Source organism: Python bivittatus, unplaced genomic scaffold, assembly GCF_059951505.1.
Source record: "Python bivittatus isolate LINGU-HERP-01145 unplaced genomic scaffold, Pbiv_v1 ctg000240_np1212, whole genome shotgun sequence".
Lineage (NCBI taxonomy): Eukaryota > Metazoa > Chordata > Lepidosauria > Squamata > Pythonidae > Python > Python bivittatus.
Genome location: NW_028277051.1, coordinates 600,445 through 621,571, shown reverse-complemented (window position 1 = coordinate 621,571; position 21,127 = coordinate 600,445). Strand labels below are relative to the sequence as shown.

At 57.4% G+C, this 21,127-nt stretch overlaps 2 protein-coding genes across 2 annotated transcripts; one reads left to right on the top strand and one right to left on the bottom strand.

The window, feature by feature from the left end:
• Positions 1-4,825: 4,825 nt before the first annotated feature.
• VTN (vitronectin) lies at positions 4,826-9,806 on the top strand. Its single transcript, XM_088138664.1, has 8 exons — positions 4,826-4,948; positions 5,767-5,886; positions 6,896-7,252; positions 7,852-7,991; positions 8,295-8,451; positions 8,662-8,814; positions 8,909-9,202; positions 9,636-9,806. Exons 1-8 carry the CDS (start codon positions 4,888-4,890, stop codon positions 9,746-9,748), a joined length of 1,395 nt encoding a protein of 464 aa, XP_087994790.1. The 5' UTR covers positions 4,826-4,887; the 3' UTR covers positions 9,749-9,806.
• Positions 9,807-15,940: 6,134 nt separating this feature from the next.
• On the bottom strand, positions 15,941-21,122 carry VMA12 (vacuolar ATPase assembly factor VMA12). Its single transcript, XM_088138663.1, has 6 exons — positions 20,779-21,122; positions 19,302-19,375; positions 18,340-18,429; positions 17,634-17,676; positions 16,951-17,063; positions 15,941-16,555 (listed from the first exon to the last, which is right to left on the bottom strand). Exons 1-6 carry the CDS (start codon positions 20,963-20,965, stop codon positions 16,460-16,462), a joined length of 603 nt encoding a protein of 200 aa, XP_087994789.1. The 5' UTR covers positions 20,966-21,122; the 3' UTR covers positions 15,941-16,459.
• Between the last annotated feature and the right edge of the window lie 5 nt (positions 21,123-21,127).

Genomic DNA, 21,127 nt, shown 5'->3' with positions numbered 1-21,127 from the left:
CAGGGGCCCCGCGGAGGGCGCCGTGCAGCCTAATGTGCACAGGTTGGGCCCCCATGCGGGGGGAAGGGAGAGGAGGAACAGGGTGGACCGGGGCGGGGGGCTGCAACTGGGAAAGCTACCCGCACCTCCTGGTGGACCTCCACCCACACCCCAGCCAGGCAGGTTCCACCTGGAGCGGTCGGTCCGAAGGTAACCAGGACCTGGGTGGACCCATGCCTAGGATTGCACAGCAGGAGGCCCGGATCCAGCACTCTGGGCACGCTCACCCTTGGTGAAGGTCTGGTGGGCCCCTCCGTCATGGCGCCTGCCCCGGGGAACAGCCTCCCCCTGGAGATGCAGACGCCGTTGAGTAAGACCAGGCTCTTCCCCTAGGCATTGGGGGCAGGCTGTTCACCGACGGAGCGCTGGCATGGGTGAAGGGGGCGCGGGGAGGGAATTGAGATTTTTAGAAGGGCCTCAGCTTCGGGTTTGTTTTGGTTATTAACGGATGTTATTATGTTTGCCGCCCAGAATTTCACTGGATAGATGGGTGGCCATGAAAATTGGGTTAATAAGCAACTTAATAAATAAACTATGCCACCAAGGAGGCTGGGATCACAACAGAAAAGGACAAGCTTGACAGAAGTGATATAAACCTTGTTCCAATAGAAGAGAATTTCCGTGGCTCAGGGTTGAACTGGGGAGTCCTGGGTGCCCTCTGAGCTTGGCTGTTTTCTTGCAGACGTTTCGTTACCCAGCCAGGTACCACCTTCAGTGCTAGAAGGGAGTGGGGTTTCCTCCCTGTCTATATACAGTAGCTTGCCCTGCCAGTGTGGGAGGGGGGTTTTCTTTTTCCTGGTAGCTGGTAGAAAAAAACAACGCCCCCTCCAACACTGACAGGGCAAGAAAACAACCAATCTCAGAGAACCCCAAGGATTCTACAAACCTTGTTCTGTCCCGCGAGGGGGCTGGGCCCCTGAAGTGCCCCGGCGTCAAGCTCGACTTGAGGGAAGCCTGATTTCCCCACAGCCGGCGGCAGCACCCAGGGACCTTGACTGATCCCCCAAGCCGGAGCAGGGTCACCTCTGTCAGTACTTACATGGGAGACCTCCAGGAACCCTCAGGGCTCTTGGTTCCGCTAGAGAGTTGGGGAAAAGGAGGCCACCCTGGGAGAAGGGCCCAAGCAGAGCACAGGGAGGGGTCCCTGAAGTGCCCGGGGTTAAACCCTCTGCAGCCTAAGGCAGTGTTTCTCAGCCTTAGCAACTTTCAGACGTGTGGATTTCTGGGGAATTCTGGGAGCTGAAGTCCACATGTCTGAAAGTTGCTAAGGCTGAGAAACACTGGCCTAAGGGCTTAGCTGAGGAGTTTCTGTGGGTCCAGCCCACTCCATCCCGAAGGCATTTGGAGGTCACAGCTGCAGACCCTCCCAGGAGATGGCTGTGCCCTGTCTAAAGCAAAAAATCCTCTACCGTAGCCACACACTCTGGGCCAAGAAGGGGGTGCCGTTTCCCGCACCCCACGTAGAATGGATTACTCTTTTTACTAGAGGTTTTTCAAATGTCTATTACACCCAGGCCAATCTAGGTAGGAATGTTATTTGTTGACCCAGATTTCTCTTCTGCTCTGAATGACCTTCCTGCCCCCGGTTATATATTAAGCGGATTCAAAAGAAGGAATCCCACCCCATCCAAGAAAGGGCCCAGTTGTCTAGATGCCAAGAGAGAGAGAAAGATGACAAACAGGGAGGGAGCGATGTCATCCTAATCTCCATGACCAGAAGAAACCTAGTGCTGGGAAGTCACCACCCACTCCTGACGCAATGCCAAGAGATACTCCAGGTCAGGGTTTCTCAACCTTGCCCACTTTAAGATGTGTGGACTTCAACTCCCAGAATTCCCCAGCCAGCCTTGCTGGCTAGGGAATTCTGGGAGTTGAAGTCCACACATCTTAAAATTACCAAAGTTAAGAAACACTGCTCTAGGTACTGGGCAAAATTCAAAATCAGCCTCTACAAAAAATCCACTGATTACAAGGAGCTTACCAAGAATTAGTCCTGCCAGACCAGTTGCCTCTTTTTTGGACCAAGCCACTGGTTTGTTGGTTCTGGGAGAAAAGGCTCAACTCTCTGCAGGGCCGCCCTGCAACAGGTGGAGTGGGCTTATTCTCTGCTCTCGCAAAAGGGAGCTCAATGCACAGCAAATGCAGGAAAGTTGATCAGGAGACTGTCGAATGCTGTACAGCGAGTGTGACAGAATCTGAGCCACAATCACGATCCCGAAGGAGAAGGTATTGACAGGAAAGGCCGGTTTCAAAAGGGGAGATTCACTGGGACCTCCCAAACAGTTTAGCTCTGAGGACGTCCCCGTGTTCCTTCCTTTTAAAGTCAGTGGCAAGACTTTTCTGCACACCAACTCTGATATTGCTCTTAAACTGTGCTTTTGAGATACAGGAATGCCATATTTAATCTCACGGAGGTTCGATTAAGGCATAAAAATGAACGTATGAAGTAGACCTCCACTCTAGCTTCAACAATGATGGCAACCACCACCACCTTATCGCTTCAAATCAGCCCTTGTGAGTTAATCACACTTTAAAGGATCACCCTGGTTTGCAGGGCACTTCAAAGGACTAAGCTTCCTCTTTAAAAGAAAATTCTCTGGAGTCTGTTTTGGAAGAGGCATTGTTTAAAATTTGACCCATTTGGTTGGAGAGAGCCTTGCCCCGTTTTCAAAACAGACCACCGTGGTGGGCAGTCTGGCCTTCACTTCCACGAGACCGGGCTGATTCACTCAGCTTCCCCAGAGATGAGTAAGAGTCTGCGGGGACGGGAGTCACGGGGGAGAGGGGGACACGTTCAAGGCAGGAGCTGGACGGGCAACCGGTTCATATTAATCAATAACTGAGCAGGTCTGATCCAGGAGAGGATCCAGGGCAAATTCCATTGCATGCTGTTTGCCGAGGGGGGGAGAGGGGGGCAGTCTGTACAGAAAGTGAATCACGCTGCACACTCTTTCACTGTAGTGCTGAGGCTCCCAGCAGGGAAGACACCCCCATCCGTGCCCATCTCTTTAGGGTGGGAGCTGCTGCTCGGAGGCCAGCTGTGATGGGTCCCACCTCTGCCTCCGGAGGACACTATTTCAGGCAGAGCGCGCCAGGCTTCACTGTGCCAGCATGCCTCTTAAGTGCGCGGAGGGCCCCTCCGTGCCATTCATCCCTTTTTTAATGTATGCAAAGGCTAACATCATGAAAAATAAGAAGAAAAAGGAAGAAGTGGCATGGCTATTCAACCCCGAGGACTACTCAAGTCTTACCCATATGCTCATATCGTACAATATAGTCAATGCGTTGGCATTTAAAGCAATGTAACCTTTAAAAAAGAAAAGCAAGTGGACGATTAAAGACATAGACTGGCACGAGTGGATCACATTTCTCAATGGTCCCGCAGCTGCAGACAGAAGGCTTCCTCCGGAAGAGAGGGTGCTTCTGCAGGCCAGGATAAAACTGACATCCAGCAGGGATGCCGATGTTTTGGCAATGGTCAGGGTAAATGATCTCCATTTCCCTTGGGACATATATAAATGAACACCTGCACAAACCCGTTGAGCTGTCTGAGACAAAATCTGCATACTTTCTAACCGCAAGTGCAACATCGCATCCGATGAATTCATGTTGCTAACCGACCATGAGCTGAATCCCCCAGCTCTCTTCCTGAAAATACACCTGGGTGTCCAACTACACAAAGTAAGACCTTTTGTTGAATTAATTTTCGGCCTATAGAAAAATCAGTAATAGCGATAGAAAGGATCTTGGGGGCCACCTGGAGCAACCCTCTGCTGTAGAGCTGCCCAGACTGGCACTGCCCAGCCTCTGCTTGGGCCCCTCCAGCCCAGGGAGTCCTCCACCTCTCTGGGTCGGCGGTTCCACCGTCCAATTGCTCTTGTGAGGCTTCTCCCCCAATCCGTGCGTCAGAATCTACTTTTCTGTGACCTCAGACCATTATTCCGCCGCCAGGCCTGGCTCCTTTGGGGTCTTCCGAGAGCCCCCCCCGCCTGCTCCGTCTTCTCTCCAGGACTGCCCACCTCCTGCAACTCCCTCCGAAGGCCCAAACGTCCAAGCGACTTTTCCCGGCCTGGAGAAGCCCTGCCGAGGCCCTTCCCTGAAGGAAGGGTCCCAGCGGGGAGCCTGTCTGTCTTGGCAAGGGAAGCCTCAGGTCAGGACGGCGCCACAGACATGGATCCTGCTGGGCCCCTCTCGGGGTCCTGCGCCAGCCACCTGCGGTGCCTTGCCTTGGGCTTCCTGCAGCGCAGCTGGGCAGGGAGGAGCTCGTTTCCGCCACATCCCCTGAGACAAAAGCTGGGGACACACTGAGCCTCTCGCTGTCAAGAGATCTGCCCAACGATCCTCGCTGCATGCTCGGTGCCAAGAAAGGAGCCCTACGTTTCCTGGGCTCCTGGGTGTGGGTGTGCAATTGATCTCTGTACCCCCAACCCCTGATGCCGGCAGAAGACTAGGACCGCAGCCCCCAACACCCCCGGCCAACTCTAACTCATGATCCTTTCAAAGTCTTCCCTGGAACTGCTGCCTGTGCCTTCTCTTGTGAGGGCCAGAGAGGTTCGGGGAGGGGCACGGCGAATGGCCTGCAGAGACCCCAGCTTCCCCATAGCAACCAACCCACAGCCAGGGCTACTGCTGTGCTGGGTTTGGGCTGGAGACAGACTGGCCCCCAACTGCAAGAGATGCCAGGAGGAGGGCAGGGCAGGGCTGCGAGCAAGAGACTCTGGGGCAGTGACCTCCCCGGCCGTGTTTGCTCCCTCTGGAAGAGGAGGGGCGGGCTGAGCAAACAAGCCTTTGGTGCCGGGGGAGGCTCTGCAGCCCAGTCAGAAGCAGAGGGCCTGGCATCCGGACGCCATGAGGCTGCTGCGTCTGGCGCTGCTGTTGGGCTGCCTCTGCGGGTCTTTTGCTGCTGAAGGTGAGTACCCAGACACCCCGTTCTCTGTCCACCCCTGCCCTGTCTGGGCACCCAGGAGCCTCCGTGGAGTTCAGGAGGACAAGAAGGAGCAGCTGGGTGCCTCTGCACGTCCCACCCGGAGAGCAACGCCGTCCCAGCGCCTTTGATCAGCACAACCTTTCCCCCATTGTTTTTAAATGGATGTTTTACTAGGGGTGGGGTGGCCCTTAGCTCGGGGAGCTTGGCTTTTTCAGGATTTGGTGACTCCTTGGAGTCCACCATCTGCCCTGCAGCGGCCAAACAGCACCTTGGTGCTCAGAGGCAGCCTGGTTTGAACCAAAGCAGAGCATCAGGGCCCGTGGGGAAATTTGCCTTCACGTCAGACTTGTGGGAGTCCAGGAGGATCTCTCCTAATGCAGCTGGATTGGAGCAGAAGTAGCGTCCTGCTGGGCGGGACCGCTGTCCCATCTTGCCCAGCAGACTGTTCTCTCGGTGGCCTGCCAACTGTGCCAGGAAGCCCACCAGGAGTCTCCAGCAGAGGGCCCTCAGGGGCAGTCCCACCGCCAGCAGGGCTAAGAGCCCTTCGTCCCCAGGACTCAGATCAGCGTCAAGAGAGCTTCAGCGGAGCCTGGACATGCTGCCAAGGAGGGTCTTGGGCTGGTGGGCTTCCTGGCGGGTTTGACCATCCCCAGAAGCAGGAGGCGGGTTCAGAGGCTCCAAGGCTTTGGAGACCTCCCCACAAAATGCCCAAGGCATTCCTAGCCAAACAGCTCAGCTGACTGAGCGCCTGGCTGACCAACTCCGCTGCTGACTGCCCCCTTTCTCCGGTCTCCTTCCAGAGTCCTGCGAGGGCCGCTGTGACAAGGGCTTTGACAGTGAGAAGAAGTGCCAGTGTGACGACCTGTGCATATACTACCAGAGCTGCTGCAGTGACTATGCCAGCACCTGTAAATCCAAAGGTAGGGGTCAGGATACGCCCCTGCGGAACCAGGATTTGCAGCTAGACTGGGCTCCCTGGCAGGGGAAGGACTCGATTCCACACTGCAGAGCTGGGGGGGGGGGGAGCTCCATGCCTTTCCTTGCTTGCCAACTGAGCAGCGCCAGTGTCCCCTTCCTTGCTCTTGGCCCAGGCTTAGGAACTGGCCCCCATTTCTTCCCGGAAGAACACCCCTTCCGTGCCGAATGGCTCTGCCACCACTAGGAGGGTGGCAAAATGCAGCAGTTGCTGGGGAAAGGAGGGGAAGTGCCTCTTTCTCGGCGCCACCATCTGGGCACGGTCCCAGGTCTGCCATGCTGCTCCCAGACTCGGCCTTTCAGTTTGGACCAGCGGTGACCAGACCCCAGTGATGCCCCCATTGGCTTGTCTCTGCTCTTTCGCCATGGGCGGATTTGGAGGGCAGCAGAGCGGCCCCCTCCCCGGCCAGCTGGGCTGCCATTGGCTGCCATTCCTGCTCTGCCCATTCCTTACCTAGCCCTGATTTGGATCTCTTGGGTCAGACCTCCCTTCTCTCCTCAGCCGGCAGCAGCGGCCTGGAACATCGCTGGCTTCTCCCCCAGGAAGGGCACCCGCTGCGCCATGTGCTCTGTCCCCAGCGTGGCAGGTCCCGATTAATGCTGGAGCACGCGGGGAGGAGGCAGTGCCCAACGGTTGAATGGGCTCGGGAGAGATGCTGGGGCAAAATGGAAGCGCTCTATGCCCCAGGCGGCAGCAGAGTGAAAACAATACGAATTAAAAAACTGTTCAAAGCCAGTTCCAGGCAGCACTTGTTGTTGTCGGATTCCCCCTCTGGACGTGAGACTGGCACTCTGGCCCGCCCTGGTTCAGAGGGCCACGCAGCTTCAAACGGGCCTGAGGAGCCAGTCCTGGCAGTCGGGCTCAAATTAAACTGCCCAGGGGGGTTCTGAGGCCAGAGGTCACCAGGGCCTCTCCGGCTGCCAACCTCCTGCTTCTGGACGCCCCCCTTGCAGTGACACGTGGAGATGTCTTCGTCCAGCCAGAGGACGACTACCTGGATTATTACGACCTGGCCAGCAGCAATGGCTCGGTGCCCACCAGCCCCACCCCAGAGTCCACTGTGTATATTATCAGTGAGGATGAGCAAACCTGGACAGAAGGCGGCGAGGCGTGGTCGGAGGCCCCCACGGAGGGCCCCACCTGGGGCCAGGCAGAGCCTCTGCCTCCAACCCTGCCAAGTGGGGGGCAGGAGGAGGGGGGAGAGGAGGAGGAGGAGGAGGAGGAGGAGGAGGAGGAGGAGACCCTGTGCAGCGGGAAGCCCTTTGATGCCTTCACCAGCCTGAAGAACGGCTCCATCTTTGCTTTCCGAGGTACCCGAGCTGGAGGGCAGGGGCCAGGGCAGGCCAGTCCCGCCACACGAAAACGCCCCTCCCCGCTGCCTCGCCCGCTGCCCGGCCCTTCTCCTTCTAGCGCCCCTGAGGAGCAGCGCCTCTTGGAAGGGAGGGGGCAGCCCCTGTTGGGGGCGCACGCCCTCTGCATTGTCCCCCCCGCGGGCTAGAGGGGGGTTGCCGGAAGGCGCTCGGCCTGGCCCCGAGCCACAGGCGAGGCAGTCTCGCAAGCCCCGGTCGAGCCAAGGCTGGCGCTTTCGCCTCGCCATCGGCGCCGGGAGCTGCTTCTGCGGAGTCCGGAACGGCCCGCGCGGCTCCGGAAACCTGCCGGCGGGGGGGGTGGAGGGGCGGGCGGCCGGGGGAGGAGCCAGCTGGCCGGCGACCCCTCGGCTTGGGTTCCGCCCAGCTGAGAAGGGGGCGGGGCGCCGGCGCCGGCGCTCCCCGCGGCAGGAGAGCCGGGCTCGGCCCGCCTGGCCCGGGACCGCAAGGGGGCCGCCCGCGGTTCGTCGCGGCCCCTCGGGAGAGACCGGGCTCCGGCGGGCTCCCGAGCGCCGCCTCACCCGCGGCCCGTCTCGGAGCAGGGAATTACCTGTACGAGCTGGACGAGAAGAGCGTGAGGCCGGGCTACCCCAAGCTGATCTCGGACGTGTGGGGCATCGACGGCCCCATCGATGCCGCCTTCACCCGCGTGAACTGCCAGGGCAAGACCTACCTCTTCCAGGTACGGAGGAGACCCCGCCGCCGCGGCAGAGGCAGCCTGAGGGCTGGCCCGGCCCGAGAGGGGGAGGCGGGCGGTGGGACGCCCAGCCCGAGGCTGCCTGCTCGGCACCTGCCCGCCGTCCCCCAGCCGCCGCTCCGAGGCTGGGCTGGGCTGCGCGCCCGCCTCCCGCTCCGGGCCAGGGCCAGGGTGGCTGCCTCGGGCGGGGAAGGCGATGGCGAGCCCGGGCCCTTAGCGCGGGGCCGGGGCCGCTCGATCGGGCACGCTGAGCCCCCCACCCCCTCTCGCCTCCCCTCCCTCCTGCAGGGGAACCTCTACTGGCGCTTCGACGACGGCGTCCTGGAGGACGGCTTTCCCCGCAATATCTCCGACGGCTTCCAGGGCATACCGGACGACCTAGACGCCGCCCTCGCCCTGCCCGCCGAGAACTACTTCGCCAGCGAGCACGTCTACTTCTTCAAAGGTGCCTGTCGCCGGCGGGTGGAAGGGGCTGATGCCCCTGGGTCGAGCGAAGGGCTGGTGCACCCCCCACCCCACCCCACCCAGCCTGCTTCCGAAAGGATGCGCCAGGCACTGCGGGAGCCGGTGGCTCCCCCGAACGGCACCTGGCCGGTCTCCCGAGGCAAGCTCCACCGGCCCTGCTGAACGTCCCTCGGGCATGTGCCGTTTGCAGGGAGCCGGTACTGGTCCTACCACTTCGCCCACCAGCCGAGCCGCGAGGACTGCGAGCAGACGTCCCCCTCGCTGGTCTTCGGCCACTACACAGTGCTGCAGCGCGACAGCTGGGAGGAGTTCTTCCGGCTGCTCTTCCAAGGCCCCCAGCCAGGTGAGCGGAGCGGAGGGGCCGGCGGCTGCTCTCCCTCCTGCCAGCAGCACTCCTCACCAGCCCCTCTCCGTCCACCCCTCCTCCCTGTTGCCAGGCGAGGTCAGCGGACCGCACTCCATCCGCCGCAACTGGCGAGGGCTGCCCGGCCAGCTGGACGCTGCCATGCTGGGCAGGATCTACCTGGCCCAGAGCCCCTCCAGGACGCTCGCCAGGCAGAAGGCCTCCCGCCGGCACCGCAAGAAGTACCATCACCGGGGGCGCTGGGGCCGCTGGAAGCCACAGATCTGGGAGTCGCTGGGCGGGGGCAGCTCGGACTCCTCGGACCAGGACTGGCTGCTGGGCAGCTCTCCGTGCCAGCCCTTCCAGAGTGCCTATTTCTTTGTGGACGGTGAGTCGAGGTTCCGGCCCCTCCTACCGGCAAAAAGAGCAAGAGCCCCCACCCCTTGAAAGTCTCCTTAATTCACTTATGGAATTCATTGCCACAAGAACTTGGGAAGATCACCAGTTTTCCCGAAGCTGCTGCATGGCAGAGGTGGTGAACTACAAGTCCCATAACTCCCACCTGCATGTGCAACAGATGTGCTGGCTGGACTTAAGGGGGGGCATCCATGCTCCCAGGTTTGTAATGGCAAAGGCCGCAATCACTCAACATCTTTATATTGGTTATGGCATTTCCGCGTTCCCACAGACACCAAACCCTGCAGTGCCTAACTTAGCAGGAGGGAAGATGGCCACAAACAGATGGGGAGGAGGGGTGTGGGGAAGGGGCGCTGCTGACCCGCAGCTCTTGAGGCTGACCGCCATTTGCCTTTCTCCTCCAGACCACTACTACCGGTTCAACCTGCGGACTCAGCGGGTGGACTGGGTATACCCCAGGTATCCGCGCCCCATCGCCAAATACTGGCTGGGCTGCTCATCGGAGGATCTGGCCTGAGCCCAGCCACAGACCCCTCCGGACCTGCTGATTCGACAAATAAAGCCTGTGCCCACCAGCCTGAGTCTGTGTCTGCTCCTTGGGCAAGGGGGAGAGAGTGGGTCCTAATGACCCCTGCGCACCTCACTGGGGCCTCAGAAAGAGGACCCGTCTTTGGGGGGAGCCAGGGGGTGCTTGGCAACAATGACAAGCGTGCTCTCTGGACAGGAGGGTCTCCAGGCCGGGCCGCATTCATAGGGTGGCCCAAAGCTTGCCTTTGGGAGTAGCCTTCCTCCCCAGCTCCCAGTTCCTGCCTCTCCTGAGCTAGAAAAGGTGGTGCAGAATTAAGTGTCCCGGTGGGGAGGGGTCCAAAATTGGGACGAGGGCAAAGCCACCAGCGGTGGGGGCCACTTCCATAGGAGAATGAGCCAGGTCAAGGGGCAGGTCAAGGAGCTGGACAGCAGGGGCCGGGGCTGACGAGAAGGGATAAAAGGGTGAAGCGGTGCCAGCGATGGAAAGCGTTGCTGCAACTGTCAGTGGGATGGGCATGGTGAAGAGAGAGAAGGCGTGCATCTTGCTCTGGCACCACCCCTCCTTTGCCCTGACCCGCGGGCCGCAGAGCAACCGATGGAGCTTGGATCAGGTACGGTACGTGGAGGAGGCGGGACGGGAGGAGGGCCACCCCGCCTGTGCCCAACGATGCTGGTTGCGGTGCTCCTGAACCCTGTGGAACCCCGCACAGCGGGGGCCGACATCAACTGGTACCAACCCGCAGAAAGGAAGAGAACCGGCGCAATACTGTGCCACCCACTCCCACCCTGTGGAGCTGATACAAAAGGATACCACGGTCAAGAAGAGCCAGTGCTGGCCACGGGGTTACCAACTAATTGGGGAATGTTTTTACCTGGTACAAGAGAGCGCCAAATTTCGCACAGGGACAGATACATAACCCCGTCCTGCTCCCGCCAGAGATCATCCAAGAGTAGGACTAATGCCATTGTGGAATCAAAACGCGGGACCCAAAGGCAAAACCACCAGGGCTTCCCTACAGTGCTTATTAGGCAACACATACTGGAGGGGGACCCCACCGAAGGTTAGTGGGAGACGCTCCCCTGCAGGCAGAATGGACGCCCTGACGTTTATACAGTTCTACAAGAAGGGGAAGGGAAAAGAGCACATATGTATACGTATTCATATGACGATGCAGGTACGTTTTAATGAGCGACTCTTCTCAAGTTACTTTCTGGCCCTCTCTTCTCTGCTATCTACAAGGACGGGACAACTGCTATCTATAAGGAGAGCAGTAGTGTCAGAGGGGAAGAAACAAATGGTTCAGGGTGCCAGCTGCCAGGAAGAAGGCGCCCTCCCTTACGTTGCTCTTGGGGATGTTTGTGATAAGGGGTTTACAATCGGCCTAGTTCACACCGGCTTCAAGGGTGCCGCACATTCCTTTCTGTTTCAGTTTTATCAAGGCGATCCCATTCGTCTGAGGCCTCTAAAAACTTGCTTCTTTCACCCAAAGATATATTTTCCTCACACCATCTCCATCCCATACCCGGGCTTGAAACCTGGCCGAAAGGGGTCCAGATAATCTGCTTCACCCAGGGCCCGATGAAGCTGCTGTGCAACCACTTTTTCCACAACCTTCCCCCAAAAAGGGAGCGTGGAATCAAAACGCAGGACCCAAAAACGAAACCATCGAGGCTTCACTGCACTGTTTATTAGGCAGTGCGCACCAAGGGTTAGTGGGAGACGCTCCCCTGCGGGCAAAAGGGGTGCCCCGGTATTTATGCATTCAGAAAAGGGGAAGGGAAAAGGATGCATACATGCGTATTCAGATGATGATGCAGGTGTCCATAAGCAAGCAACAGGTCTCAAGTTACTTTCTGCCCCTCTGCTATCTGCTGTCTAAAGGAAAACAACAGCCTGACTGAGATGAAGAAACAGACCAGTTCAGGGGGCCTCAGGCCAGGAAGGGCACATCCTCCTTCAAGACAGATGCCTCGCCTCGGCTGGCTGTCCTGGGGTGTCTGAGGTAAGGAATTTACAGCCAGCCTGGTTCCCACCGGCTTCAGGGGTGCCGGCCCTTCCTTTCCGTTTCAGTTTTATTAAGGCGTTCCCATTCGTCTGAGGCCTCTAAAAACTTACTTTCTTCACCCGGAAATGTATGTTCCTCACAGGACGTTAGACACTGGACAAAAATCGTCCAGCATGGTTGGATCCAGAGACAGCTTCTTGAGGAGGGGGTGAACCACTGCCTGCTTAAGAAGCGATGGGATAACCCCTTCTCTCAAAGAATAATTCACCATCACTTGGATCTGGCACTGACACCCTCCAGGGAGCCTTAATGAGCCAGGAGGGGCAGGGGTCTAAGGAGCAGATGGCTGAGCTCACAGTCCCCAGGACCCTCTCCACTTCCTCAGGTCCAGGAGGATCAAACTGTCCCCAGATAACGGCAAGACTGTGCTCTGGGCACCTCTACTGGACCTGTGTTAACCCTGGAGTCCAGCTTGCAACAAATCTGAGCGATTTTGTCCATCAAGTGTTATGCAGATTCCTCTGAATGGTCTTGCAAGTAAACCTCCGAGCCCTGCTTTCCCAGATGGGCTCGTGTCGCCTTAAACAAGGCTGTCGGGCGGCTATCCGCAGACGCAATAAGGGCAGAGAAGCGTGGAAGCCACAGGATGGGCCTTAACAGCAGCTCTCCCTCTAGACATCTCTTCTCTCGTTCCAACTCCCTAAGCTTTTCCGTAAACCACAGAGAGCGACAGGATCCACGAGAGGGGAGAGGTCACGTGGGCACGATCCGATCTGAAGCCTCGGCTGCCCTTTCATTCCAGCTGTGGGCCTGACGGGCTGTTTGTGTACTGGGAGCTGTGTTTGTGGGGCCCCGACGGATTAGGAATTTCCTGTGTTGCTCCTGCTTGTTCTGCTTTGATTAGATAGGGGACTAGTTAAACGCTGAACTATAGTACTCTTTGCCTCATTATAATAGTAAAAAACACACCCCTAGGAGTAAACATGAGATGCTAATGAGCCCCCCTCATGGCTTATTATGGGGTACACAGTTGTAGTACACATGTGCATGATGTAATTCACCCACGTATTTGTTTTAGCCAGCAAGAATTGTGATGAATGTTACCTGCTTAGTGAAATGTATAAAAACCTTTGGACAACGCCCCTTTGCGCACTCGATTTGGATTTTGGTCCCAAGTGCACCTCTTTGCTTCTGTACAGAAATAAAGTGTGGAAGACTTCCCTCTACTCTGTGCATAATTTGGCCCTTTCTCGCACTGGGTAAAAACGTGCCCCGATCAGTTGGTCACCCTGTGGCCAACACAGCAACGGCCAAGGACTCAGCCGGACTGTGCAGCAGATCATCAGGAATCCAGGCCCGTTAGTCGCCGGGGACAGACCGATCTAATAGGTCCCGCCTCCCCGCAGCAGGGGGCAATGCCACTGAATCTCATGGCTATCAGGGTACGATCTGACCGTGACAGAGGAGCCACCAAAAGCTCTCCCAGTAGCAGATCACACTGCCGCTGCTCTGATAAGCCGCCAGGTCAGGGGTATGACCCCTGTCCCGAGTCAGGCCCTGGATGACCATGGCGACTGAGCTGTCTCCGACCCCACTCTGAGAGGGCAGATCGAAGTCTCCCAGAACCATAAGCCTGGGAAACTCCACCGCCAGCCCAGAGGTCGAGTCGAGCAGCTCAGGGAAGGAGGCCGTACGTGGGCAGCACGGAGGCTGGCGCACGAGCAGCGATCCCAGCTGTTCCCTAGAGCCCAACTTCTGGAATGGGGTCTCACATCCAGCCACTTGTGGGGCAGCGCCCCCGAAAGCCGTAAGAGACTCCCAGATGACAACTGCCACATCCCCATGGTTTAATGCTTATTGAACCATGGTCTCAGCAATTGGCAGTGTTTGAGTTGGGGTCTGACCTCAGCCAAGGAGGTTACTTATGATTTTGAAATTACACTTCCGCTGATGGAGTGTAAAACTGCACCGCCCTTTTTTGTAGCTCATCACACTGCTGGCCCGTTAATTCGCCAATCGCTCTGGAGTCCTGCGTGCCATTCTGAGCATTGCAGCTCCAAAAGACAGCAATGCAGGACCCCCAAGTCAGTGAGCGTTACCAGACGAAGCCAAACTGCAGACCCTGTAAGATCAGCCAGAAGGCCTTGGATAGCAGAGAAGGCGCCCAAAGCAGGGAAGGCGACAGGCGATTCAGAGCCCAGGCTACACAACAAACCAGTGGCCGCTGCTCTGTTTGCTGACTGCACGATGACCAGAGAAAGAATCAGGTTAGAAATAACTCTGTGTGACCAAGAGCAAGTTTATTCTTCTCCTAAATCAGTTTTTTTCAAACTTGGCAGCTTTAGGATGTGTGGACCAGCTCCCAGAATTCCCTGGCCAGCATCAATTCCCCGCACGCATCTTGCCAAGTTTGAAAACCGCTGCCCTAAGTCAGTCGCTTTGCTCCCAGAAAAGGTGGTGTGATGTCTGCAAGGCTTGCCTTCTAACGTTTGTCTTCTCCTCTAACAGCACCGCAGTTGCATATCAGTAAGACTTAGCTGATTGGGATTAAAGGGAAAGTTTTCCTACAGGGACAAACTGGAACCAGTTCAGAGGAGAGCGACTAAGAGGGCGGAGGGTCTGGAGACCAAGCTGGGCAAGGAACGATCACAGGATCTTGGTGCATGTAGCCTGCAGAAGGAAAGACTGAAGGGAGATGTCACAGCAGCCTTCAGTCAGGGCGTGACGCAACTTCTCACTCCCTTGGAAGTGCTACAAGTTGCTTTTGGAAGGCGTCATCTGCATCTCCTTGGTCAGGAGGGCGACAGACAGTACCGACCGCCCAACCCTTTCTTTTCAGTGCGTTTCCTCCAGATTCTGGGTTAGGCTGGGGTGGGTGCACAGCCACCTGTATTAGATGATGTTCTGCGTCTTTTGGGTGCATCTGCTCCCCTGCCTATGGCCTTTTTCAGAAAAACCGATTTAGGGTTTTTGTTCTTAATTGGTATGCCACCCAGGGTTACCATGTGGGTTGGGGTGGCCTTATAAAGGGGCCAGCTGTCCCCCACCTGGGTAACTCACACGCAGTCCCAGAAACAAATCTTTCCCATTGATACCACGTATGTAACCAGTTACCAGACTTGCAGAGACCTCTTTCCACTTTCCTGAACTGGAAGGACAGAGCAGTAACTGCTCCTTCCGGCATCGTCTCACCAGGAAGCAGCGACTGTCACTCGGCTTCCTAAGCCTGGGAACTTGGCCTGCCACATTCATTCAGGCAGGCAGCGCACTTCACAGGCCAATGTGTCCAGCTGACGCAGGTTTCGATTCTTGGCAGCGGTGGATCACAAATGACACGCCTGCCGTTTTCCTCCCGTGGCACCATCTCCCATTCTGCGGGGTCTTTGTCTTTCCTGAATGTTCGAAGCCTGCTGCGTTGGCAAAGGCCTTTTTTGCAAGTTCCAGTGCCGCAGAGAAGCCTCCTTTATTCCTGACGGCCTTTTCTCATTTTTAACAAGTGCCCACTCGCTGCTTCAGCCCCTTGATTTTCTCCTCAAGGGCTGCTATAAGCTCAGGATACCCCAGGTGTTTTCAGGCAAGGTGACATATAGGTCGCCAACTAGAAACTCCTGCCTGTCCATCTCTGGATGTTCCTCTTGGAGCAGCTTTGCTTTTCCCCCCGGTCCTCTCCCAAACACTCACGCTAGCCAGGCGCATCTCCCGGGCTTAGAGGGAAAACTGGGAGTTCCTCCCAGGCGACAGCTGTGAGCTCTCCCTGTCTGCTCTCCTGGGGAGATCCCACCAAGCTAAAGGCGTGAGCACCCTTCCTTGAAGTCTAACGCCCTAATCAGTGAAAGAACGCACTTTTGACCCACAGCATGTCCTAGCAGTCTTCTTGCTGCCAGTCTCACCTCCCACCTCAGGATCTCCTGATGCCCTCCCACTGGAGAACAAACCGGGTCGGACCCTGCTTAGCTTTCTGGAGTCAGCCAAGGATGGCTAGGTGCTGCCCCCTGCTGTAACCAGAGGGTTAATAGGAAATATGTTTGACGGGCGCCAGAACTCACCCTTGGAATTTTCCGTTTGTTTTCTTCTCTGCCTGAGGGTTGCTAAACATCGCAAGGAAGGGCCTGGAAGGGGCCCGAGTCCCTTCCCCTCAGGCAACAGCAGCTTTCCTGCAGAGGCTGACACGTCACTTTTGCGAGCTGCTTTTTATTGCACACAACAAAGATTCGCTGTCATCACAGGAAACCAGACTCTGGTGGCAGGAGCATGAAGTTGTGGTGAGACCCTGCCCAGGTAAGAAGGCGAGGCTCTCGCTACACAGAAGTCCCCAAGGGCCCAACGGGCGGCAGCGGCTCCCTTACGGATGGCCCTCCCCTCCACAACAGATGTGAGCGCTAAGCTGGAAAGCTGCTTTTCTGTCCACCAGCTCCAGCACCAGAGGAAAAAGCCCCACACAGCTGTGGGCTCCCCTGGGGAGGAGACATCTCACTGCAGACGGAGGACGCGGGCCCGTCTGGCGTAGAAGCAGGACTGGTGAAGGCAGAGTTGCTTTTCTGCCCAAAGGAAGCTGCTGGGGGAGAGGGTTCCCCCTCCTGAGTGGCCCCTCGGGGATCTGTGGATGGTCGCAGATGCTGATCCCATCTCCCTGAGTCTAGGAAGAGGAGCGCAGGGAGGAGCCAAAGGAGCGGCCTTTGGAGCCAGCTCTGGGCCTACGGCTGCCCCAGCTCTCCCTCCAGAGTCCGCACCATCACGTACAGCTCTGCCAGGCCTACCACAGAGGCTGCGATCACAGCTGAAAGCACCCGCTGGAAGAAAGAGGAAAGGGCGGAGGGGCATCAGTTCTGCCTCTTGCACACCTGCCAGGAGGCGCCCCTGTGCTGGTGGCAAAGGCACACGGGCCACCCTCACAATGAACTGTAAACCAGCCACCTGCATTTTAGCTCCGTGCCTTGTCCAAACCAGCTGGCGGGGCAGCAGCAGGCGTCCTGCCGCATCTGGGTTAAGGGAGTAAACCACGGCTCAGTTGGGTAAATACAGTCCTGTAGCTGGGGAGTGGGGTGTACTCACAAGGACTGCAAGAGCTTCATGCTCACCCCTCCTGTACCACCGCAGGCACGTCCAACTCTGAGGCTGTAAAAAGCTGCCTTCACCCCAAAGGGGCTCAAAGCATCCCCTCCAGCCAGCCACTGTTCTTACTCACCGCTGCCATCTCGGTGAAGACGTACTGGCTGCCCAGAAAGGCACAGACAAATGTGGCTCCCACAGTGACAAGGAAGTTGACTATGGTGATGATCAAAGCTTTGGCTGACCTGACTGGGAAAGGAGAGGTGAGAAACGGAGTGAGGAGCCCAGGAAACAGAACCGGGGTCCCTCTGCAGCCACACTTCCACCTGTGACGGACAAACTCTTGGCGGCCAGGCCTGTGACTGAGCTCAGAACCGAAAGAGCCTTATCCTGTTTCAGAGGGAAACCCAAGGAGCCCTCCAGAGGATGCTGAACTACAGCTCCCAGCAGCCCAGCCCAGAGCAAAGGATGCTGGGACCTGCAGTTCAGCAACACCTGGGGCAGCCGCAGATGCTCCACCCCTGGATTAGGCTGCACACCATATTGTCTACCCCCGTGGTCCTCCTTTTCTTCCCATTAATCCTTTGGGTCTTGATCCTGAAATGCACTGCACCAAGTATTAATTCACCAGGGGCTCTCCCTGATCACCCCCACCAAAAGTTGCTAAAGGGTTCCTAAACGTGCTGGAGCTTTAGTTATAATAGCATCCAAAGGATGTTATTTGCACCTGGGGAGGCGAAAGCACATCTTCGCTGAGAAGAGACAGATGGCTTACCCGACCGTCTGCTTCTCCAGCTTGCTTTCCAAACGGGGACTCACCTTGCCTTCCAAGATCAGACAGAGTGCCATGGCGGTTCAGCTCCTTGAAGGAAAAAGGAGAACAGCGCTGTCACTTCTCAGCCCGCTGCCCTCACTCCAGCTAGCCAAGAACCCAGGGCTCTGCCTTATCCTGAATGAGGCGGCGGATCTATCCAAGAGCCCACGCAAGGAGCAATTCTTCCCCAGATGCCCTGGCCCGCACACTCAGTGGTCAGGTGTGTGGGATCTGCTGGTCCAGACATTGTGGGCACTCTATTCCCTATCTCTGGTTGATGCAGATCACAGGTCACACTCTGGAGCATCAGCACAGGGAAATTCCAGGGACTGAATGGGCCTTCCTGCATGAAAAGCGGAGGCTCTGCAACAACGGAAGCTCCCTCACGCGGAATCAGTTCTGATGGCCAAGGCCAATACCGTGTTGAATGGAGGAGCCTCTCTGGGGCCAATTTCCCCAGCCCTCACAGGAGACTGGAGACTGGTCCAGGCTGCGTTGCTTGATTATGGCTCCCGTGGGCGTTCTTCTCCTCTACGCTGGGCTGCATTCCAAATACGTACTCTTTGTTCTGCAGCCCTTGTCAAAGGGGCCGCCTTGTGTTTCCCAAAGGCAAACACAGATGACCTCAGTGTCTGCAGAGAGCTTAGGGAGATAACACTGGTGCTCTGGACCAATTATGGGAATCACTTTAGCTCTGCAAGTCACCCTGACCTGGCAGTTGATGTTCTTTGTCATCTGCTTGTATTCTTCATTTGCCAGCCTAGCTTTGATCTTCTCCAGCCTGGCCACTAATTCTGGGTTCTGAAACAGAAAGACAAACACAAACTGATTACTGGAACAAAGACACGTTTAACGAAAATTGTTCCACTCTATTCTGCCCTGGTCGGACCCCACTTGGAGTCCTCGGTCCAGTTCTGGGTACCCCAGTTCAAAAAGGGCAGTAACAAATGGGAGCAAGTTCAGAGGAGGAGGAACGCTATCAAGATGGTGAGGGGTCTGGAAACCAAGCCCTTTGAGGAACAATTAAACGATCTGGGTAAATTTAGCCTGCAGAAGGGAAGACCGAGGGGAGACACGATAACAATGCTCAAATATCAGAGGGGCTGTCACACAGAAGAGGGAGTGGTCTCATTCCCTGTTGCTCCAGAGGGCAGGACAAGAACCAGGGGGAAAAACTGCAAGGAAAAGGTTCAGCCAAGACATCAGGAGGAATTGTCAGACTGGAGTTGTCAGCCAGTGGAACAGGCTACCACGTGATGCGGTGAGTCTCCTTCACTGGAGGCTTCAGAGTCATTTGTCAGGAACCCTCTATCCCTTCCAACCTATGGTGAAAAGTGACGTGCCTGGCGATGGCACGGAGGAGCTGGATTGCATGTTTGGGGGGTAAAGAAAAAGAGGGTGGGCTGCGCTTTCTTTCTTTTTGCCCCCTTGGTTCTGGAGGCAGTTATGAGGGTTTGTTTTAAACTATGCTTAGTCTGTTTCAGGTTAGCAGGGGAAACTCTACTGGCAGGCTTTGTTAGCTGTAGTCTGAAGGCACAGAAGCTGCAGAGAAACTCGCGCAGCCTTGGGGTCCGATGTTGTCCTCCTCCCTTATTTTACCTAGAAACTCAGTAACTGGTGATTTTTCTGTCACCTTGGACATTAGGAAAAAATTAATAGCGCCTGAGGCCTACCCTGGGTGGTTTTGTCACTTCAGGAAGAAAGATTTCGCTGCCTTCCAACAGTTCGTGAAGATATATCTGAGAACCTTGGAGCAAGACAAAACAAAATTAAAGCAAATGTTTCCATTAAGAATTCTGGTCCTTAATAGCTGCAGGGCAGACAGCGGAATATGCCGGCGCACAAGGGGAGTCTTCTCATGCCGACCCGGTTGGCATACTTCCAAGTTAATAATCAAGCAGAACCTGAACCCAGCAGTCCGTGGAACGCAATGAAAACTGTGATTAGGGATTAGCAAGTGTAGCAATTAAGAATACGCCTTTGACGTTAGAAGGAGTCACCCCCCAAATTTCACGCCTCCCCGGACAGCCAGATGATGAAAAGCGAGGCCTTTCCCGACTGCTGTGTCTGCAAGGCTGTTAGTCATAGCTTACTTTTTCAAAGTATCAGACCAGCTTTCCTTAAACTAACCCAATGCCCTAATTACTTTTCAAAATACAACACTCAGCAAACAAGTACAGCGAACTAAAGCACAGGCCACCTAGAAAGCAGAACATTTTTGACATCTGCAGAGCCACTGACTACCTGGGGACCATTATGGAGAAGGCCGGGGGCTTCTGGGTTAGGCCCTGGAAACAAGCCCGCCCTGAAGAGCAGATAAGCGCCAGCCTGGAATTCTTAGTGGTCGGCCGGCAGGATGAACCCTTCAGCATGTTACAGAATCTCGTAGGAAAAGGGAAAAGAATCCTATTCTCGAAGGTATTGATTTTAAATTGCAGGGATATGAACCCTAGGCCACCTTCTCAGAGGGCTACTTAAAAAAATACAAGTATCAATTTCTTACAAAGCTGCAATTTAAAACCCATCGTTGAGGGTTTTGGGGGGGGGATGCTTTCGAGCCAGTTTTGGACTCCCGGCCACCGCCTGGACGAGCCCCTGCAGTTTTCTTGGCAGGGTTTTTCGCGAGCGGCTGGCCCTGGGGCCGAGGGAGAGGGGCGGGCCCGCGGTCGCCCGGCCGGCCGGCCGGCTTCGTGCCCAAGGCGGGGCGAGACCTCGCGCTCCCCCGGCCTCTAGCCCCCGCGAGCCTCCGAGGGGCTCCTTCCGAGGCGCTGCTCCCAGCGGCTGGCCGCTCAGAGCCGTCTGGCCCGCTCCGCCCTTCGCGGCGCCGGCCCTGAGGCGCGCCAGGCTCGGGAGCCAGAGATCCCGAAAGTGCCGTTAGGGCTACCGAGCCGGGCAGCCCCGGAGGTGCCTCCCGCTCGCGCTCAGGAGCGCCGGGACGGCCCCGCCTGAGGCGCTTCCTCAAGGCGCCGCCCCGCGCTCGGGTCTCTCGGGTCGCGCCGCGGCTGGCGGCGCCTCTTCCCGCGCCTCCCGGGTCGGGCGCCCGGGCTCTCCGCGGCCCCTCCCCGCCGGCAGAGGGAGCCGGGGGCGGCCCGGTCCGGCCGCCGGGAACCGAGGTGCCCCGGCGCGGGGGGGGGCGGCGCCGAGACTCACCGGGCGCCGGGGGGCCCTCCTCCCGCAGGGCCCGGTGGAGCTTCCGGACGAGCGCGAAAGGCAGGCCGCGGCCGCCCTCGGCCAGGGCCGCCGCCAGCTCCGTCCCCAGCGCCTCGGGGACGCGGCCCGGCGCGGGGCTGGACAGGAACCGGCGCAGCGGCTCCCCGGCGCGGAGAGACGACGCCATCTTGGCGGGCTGGTCACGTGGGACCCGCGGGGCCGCCCGGCCGAGGAGGAGGCGTTGCCGGGGAGACGGGAGCGCGGAGAAGAGGCAGAGGGGGACGCCTCCTCGCGCGGAGGCAGCTCGCGGGTCCCCTCGGCCGCGCTGTGCCCGCTTCCGGGGCGGGGA